Here is a 6,000-nt window from a genome sequence, read left to right on the forward strand (position 1 = left end):
CAATGGAGAAACATTGTAGATTGCTTTATGGTAATGGATAGAGGAAGTACGATGTGAATATCTCGCTGCCGATTTGAAGTTTTGAACGACGAAGAGAACATGATGGTGGGCAAATGGGCGTTTTAGATGAATTAACTTGATTCGGGATTTTAACATGAGTCGGGTTTGAATTTTGGTTTCGTATTTGGTATGATGGGCTTTCTATTGGGTTTACTCTGTAAACCAATAACATCCAGATTTATTGGTAAATAGGTGATAACTATCAATTTGGAGATATATAGGATGAGAAGCATTTGTAGAAAGACATCTAGCACGAAGTTATAGTTTGGGCTCTATCTTAGGCCTGGGCATTTGGGTATTCGGGTCGTGTTCAGGTTCGGGTAATTCGGGTTCGGGTTTTTTGGGTTTACTAATATAGGATCCGAACATGTGTTCATATAATTTCGGGTCGGGTTCAGGTTCGGTTCTTATCGGGTTCGGGTTATTTGGGTACTGACTTTAAGAAACCTGTAATGTATCCAAATTATATTCGGTTATGAATAGTACCTACTCGAACATATCCAAAGTACCCACAAAAACCTGAAATGTACCCACAAAACCCAAAAAACCTTAAATATAATTGTACAAACAGTTGTATAATCTAACAAATTTAACAAGAAACAATGAACTAAACCTTAAACAACTGAAACTGAGCATACCATGAAATCTTAAACAAATGAAATTGAGCATACCATGTCTCGCAAAACAATTCACAAGGATTCGAAGAGGGAGATTAAGGCAAACGGTTTTATGAAATCAAATCATATGTGATAGTATGATATCATGTATAATTGTTCTCGGGTATAAACAGGTATCTTCGGTTCCTCGGGTTTGGTTCGGGTAATACCCGATACCCATGGTTATTTGAAAACGAAAACCTATTGGTTATTTAGAAAGAATTGGTTCGGGTTGGGTTCAGGTATTTTTGGGTCGGATTTGGGGCGGTTCGTCGGGTTCGGTTTATTTGCCCAGACCTAGTCTATCTTATAGGATGTAATAGTTTTTATGTTGAAATAAAAGTTTCCGGAGAATTATTATAGAAGTATTGTATTTTTTAAAAAGTTATTAAATGAAGTATAATTGTATATTTAGGTTAATTAAAAAAAATACTCCTTCTGTTTCATATTAAGTGTCATTTTAGACTGATTATTTTGTTACAAAATAAGTGTTACTTTATATTTCCAATGTAGATGTTTGGTAAATTTTCCAATTTTATCCCTACTAATTTAATGTATACACCAATAGAAAAAATTAATTAATATATTAATAATGGGTAAAATAGAAAATTTAATGATTTTCTTAATATGTGTGAGAAACTCTAAAATGACACTTAACCAAACAGAGGGAGTAAAAATCGAAGGGCGGAAACCCCAAAAGATCTAAAGATCAAATAGAATACAACCACATCTTGAAGAATACTCTACTTTTACTATAACACTTACTTATTCTTTTGTCAACGAAATATTATTTTATTTATTTTTCGGTAATTCAGATCGAACAAGAAAAAGGATAAAAAAGTGTATACGGGAATCGGAGAAGGAGAAGAGAAGCTGATGATTCGTTCAATGTGTTAATAAAGATCTCGACTTTGTTAAATCATAGATCCTTTATCATCTTAATTGTTATTCCGTGTGGTGTTGTTGACGCGATTGGATCATCTGAAACAAGATTGAGTATGGTGGATGCGATTGTTCCCGGAGACATGGCTTGTTTGGATGCAGATTTATTACAGCTTCAAGAGATGTCTTCGTTTGTACTAACTTCGAAACCTGGATTCACTCAGAAGCTCTTTGACCAGTGGCTTTCTCTTGCTGAAGCTCATCGACAGGTATCTGAGCTCTGTTTCTGCTTTATTTGGCTTTACAATTGCTCAAGGTTGGTGTAAAGTTCAAATCTTTTGATCGTGTTAATTATGCAGCAGTGAGTGTTACAATGATATGCTTATGTTCTGCTTTATAGTGTTAGTTATGCAGTAGTGAGAGTTGCAATGATGCTTAGGTTGCCTAATTACTCTGTGCTGTTAAAGATTGCTGTAAAGTTCGAATCTTTGATAGTGTGAGTTATGAGTTATTTCCTTATTCTGTGATGTGAGTTTTACAATGATGCTTAGGTTACTCTGTGATGTTAAAGATTGGTGTAAAGTTTGATTTTTGTTGTTGTTGTTCGTTATGCAGTATGTTCTTGTTTGATTGTGTGAGTATTACAATGATGCTTAGATTACTGTGATTTGGTTTCTAAATTACTCTATTCACTGCAATCTGAAATCTAAAGCTTTGGTTTTTTTCTTCTCGTTGCCTAATCGGTTTTTATATATAGATTGCATCACTGCTCAAGGATGTTATTGCTGGAGGTCCTATAAATGTAACTGGAAGTTCATCTGGTTCAAGTTCTGCCACCAGTAATTCTATACCATCTATGTTTCCTGCGGGAAGTGCTCCTCCGCTTTCGCCAAGGAGTTGTGGTTCACCGCGTACAGCGAAACAAAGAGGCCCTTCTAACTTAGGTTCTTCGCTGAAAGTCGTCAGTGAGCCTGTTAGAGAGCCAATGCCTCAGGTTTTGAACTTAGGTTCCTCTGCAAGTTTTGATAAGTGCATTCTTTTTTCCTCCTTTCTATACTAATGGAGTAAGAACACTTTCTTTAAACTTGAAATTACTGTAGTTTTATTTCCAAAATGGTCGCCCACCACCAAGCGAGATAAAAGAGCAATGCATGTTTAGAATCAATCACTTTTTCTATGGTCACATGGATGGACTACAGATACAAGGTAATAAGTCATAAGTTTTTTAATATTTATAGTGACACTGATATGGGGATTCTCACTAACTTTTACCCTTTTTAATACACAGAATTCAAATTAGTCACCAGAGAAATCTGCAAGCTCCCATCATTCTTCTCCACTTCACTTTTCAGGAAGATCGATGTCAATAATTCAGGTTTTGTTACTAGGTGTGTGATACCATGCTTTTTGTTTTGTGGATTCTCATGTGTGCATAGTTTTCAACGCACTTCAAGCTTCCTGCTCATTTTATATTCACTCTGTCACGTGTTTGACGATCACTGTATTGAAAAACCGGTATAACATTTTTGAGCCTTTGATTATGCAGAGAAGCATTTATTGATTATTGGGTAAACGGGAACATGTTGATAAAGGATACAACGACCCAAATCTTCAAGATATTAAAGCAGAGAGATCAGAGTTATATTGTCAAGGTAATTTTCTTTTTGTTTGCATATTCAGTCATGAGAACTGAGTTAATTTCCTAATCTACTTGCTCGTGTGTTTGCACTATTAATTCGCCACATTTTTTTCCTGGCAGGATGATTTCAAACCACTACTTAAAGAACTGTTGGCGACACATCCTGGGCTAGAGTTCCTGCAGACGACACCTGAATTCCAAGAAAGATATGGTGAGGTTTTACCTTCATGTAGAGTTTAGTCAGTATCCTATTTTCTTCTCCCTCTTGAAATTTTTTGAGTAATAATGTTTAGTAGCTTAGCGGGGAGTGGTTATGACATCAGTTGTATTACTGCATAACTATTTAATAAGCTAAGATTTCCTTGTTCTGTTAGACATCTTTTTATAATTTGCAATTACTTAACATTGCAAGAACAACATGATGGTAATTTGTGTAAACACATTTATTGTTTGCTATGTGAATCATGTGGCAGTTAGATATTGAAATTAAGGTAAACAATTTTGTTTGATACAATTTTTATTTTGATGAGTCAGCTGAAACTGTCACCTACCGAATATTTTACTACATAAATAGATCTGGGAATGGTCGACTTACATTTAGGGAGCTTAGACGGGGAAACTTAATTGATGCAATGCGACATGCTGACGAAGAAGAAGATATCAACAAAGTGTTGAGGTACTTACTAACAAACAGAGTTCATCCTGTTGGTTGTATATATGGTTTTGTTTCTCGTTATCTGACGTCAACATTTTCTATTTACTTTGGAAACTAGATACTTCTCATATGAGCATTTCTATGTCATATACTGCAAGTTCTGGGAGCTGGATACGGATCACGATTTCCTGATTGACAAAGAAAATCTTATGAGATATGGAAACCATGCACTTACTTACCGGATTGTCGACAGAATATTCTCCCAGGTTCTGTCTAAAAAGTCTTGATCTCTTAGAATGATTTATAATGCTTACTACTTAAAGATTATATTTATATTACATCCTTTTGAGAATTACTGCTGTCATCTTTTCAAAGTTTTTATTGCTCTTAAGATGACTGTCATCATAAAAGTAAAGCATTGGTTCTCAGGTTGCTAGGAAGTTCACTAGCAAAGTTGAAGGGAAGATGGGGTATGAGGACTTTGCGTATTTCATACTTGCAGAAGAAGATAAATCGTCAGAGCCTAGCCTAGAATTTTGGTAAGCTGTGTTATAAGGATCCACAGTTGCAGACAGATAGAGCGTTTTGAGTGTTTTTGTCTGACTTTAGTATATTTTGGACTAGGTTTAAGTGCATAGACTTGGATGCAAATGAGATTATTACGCGAAATGAGATGCAATTCTTTTATGAAGAGCAGTTGCATCGAATGGAGTGCATGGCGCAAGAGGCTGTTCTTTTTGAGGATATCTTATGTCAGATGATTGATATGATCGGACCAGAGGTTCCAACATGATAACTCATTGTTTCTTGTGGTTATTATATGCTTAAGCTATTCTCTATTTAAAGAAGTTATAGGACGGTCACGGAAGTAGTTAGTGTTCCCAGTTTTTTGTCTGTAACCTCTGCAATTTTGTTTTGTGTTTGATTGTTTCTTGTTTCCTTCCACAGAACGAAAGCCATATAACGCTGCATGACCTGAAGGGCTCAAAGCTCTCTGGAAACGTCTTCAACATCCTTTTTAATCTCAACAAATTTATGGCATTTGAAACACGGGATCCGTTCCTCATACGTCAGGTACTTCATATTTGATTTTCAACCTTACTGTTTTCTAGACAGCACAGGCCTCTTATAACATTTCGAGTTGTCAAAACGGAAACAGGAGCGTGAGAACCCTACATTGACCGAGTGGGACCGTTTTGCACATAGAGAATATATTAGGCTTTCAATGGAAGAAGACGTTGAAGATGCATCCAATGGAAGTGCTGAGGTTTGGGATGAGTCGTCACTGGAGGCTCCCTTCTGAGTTCATAGAGATAAGTCAATGGAAAATCGCAATCTCACTAGAAGATGAAACCAGTGGAATTGATAAGAAAAAAAACTAAGAAGTTGAAGGTTGTGTCAATGTTGTTATCTCATGATATTAGTTAATCATGCAGTCCCTGAGAAGAATCTTTGGAGGGAATTGAAAACCAAGCAAAGTATCCTCTTTGAATACCATACACTTAGCTTGGATTATTATTATTTTTAGCTGATTATAGTAGAGTTATATTTATCAATAATTGTCGTCTAGGTCATCGCTTTACGCCTTCTTCACCTGTATTGCTTTCACTTTGTTCCATCTCTGGGTTTTTGTATGTACTTTGTAGATGTGTTACTTCATTATCTCCAGCTGTTGAAAAATTGTTATAGTTCTTCATTGCCGTTTTTTCTAGTGTCTTATTTTTGTTAGGAATCATTAAATCTCATCTATACTATTAAAAAGGAAGCATTTTTAATAAAAAGACATAGAGTTAGACATTATTATAGTGAAATGTCACCGTATATCATGTATCTAAACAAATTGATATTAATAGGAGTCAAATAGATTGATAACCAAAAAAATCATATAACCCTTCCAAATTGGGTGCAATTAAGATGGGTTCTAAATCCGTTTCCAAACAGATCACAGTCCAATAATAACAAGGGACAATTGCATTTTGTAGACCTTTATTTGGCCTTCAATGCAATAGTAGACCCCATATTCGATATTTGAGAACATAACCACTAAGGGTACTAAAATTACATTTGACTCCTTTACGACTAAACAAAAAACAGAAGCCGAAATGACA

At 35.4% G+C, this 6,000-nt stretch overlaps 1 protein-coding gene across 1 annotated transcript; it reads left to right on the top strand.

Annotated features, from left to right (window-relative positions):
• Nucleotides 1-1,347: 1,347 nt before the first annotated feature.
• LOC104771310 (serine/threonine protein phosphatase 2A regulatory subunit B''beta) lies at nucleotides 1,348-5,588 on the top strand. Its single transcript, XM_010495813.3, has 12 exons — nucleotides 1,348-1,867; nucleotides 2,356-2,592; nucleotides 2,699-2,804; nucleotides 2,887-2,986; nucleotides 3,145-3,250; nucleotides 3,358-3,448; nucleotides 3,772-3,913; nucleotides 4,011-4,158; nucleotides 4,322-4,431; nucleotides 4,517-4,673; nucleotides 4,841-4,966; nucleotides 5,052-5,588. The coding sequence occupies exons 1-12, from the start codon at nucleotides 1,715-1,717 to the stop codon at nucleotides 5,193-5,195; spliced, it is 1,620 nt and encodes a 539-aa protein (XP_010494115.2). The 5' UTR covers nucleotides 1,348-1,714; the 3' UTR covers nucleotides 5,196-5,588.
• The last annotated feature ends 412 nt before the right edge of the window (nucleotides 5,589-6,000 follow it).

This window comes from Camelina sativa, chromosome 20 (genome assembly GCF_030686135.1).
Source record: "Camelina sativa cultivar CO46 ecotype springtype chromosome 20, ASM3068613v1".
NCBI classification, from domain to species: domain Eukaryota; kingdom Viridiplantae; phylum Streptophyta; class Magnoliopsida; order Brassicales; family Brassicaceae; genus Camelina; species Camelina sativa.

What these genes read in the sequence shown, in the direction of transcription:
- LOC104771310 (XM_010495813.3), top strand. Translation starts at nt 1,715, where the DNA reads ATGGTGGATGCGATTGTTCCCGGAGACATGGCTTGTTTGGATGCAGAT. An exon ending in TTAGAGAGCCAATGCCTCAG is followed by an intron (nt 2,593 to 2,698) that starts GTTTTGAACTTA and finishes AAATTACTGTAG; the next exon opens with TTTTATTTCCAAAATGGTCG. An exon ending in GAGCCTAGCCTAGAATTTTG is followed by an intron (nt 4,432 to 4,516) that starts GTAAGCTGTGTT and finishes ATTTTGGACTAG; the next exon opens with GTTTAAGTGCATAGACTTGG.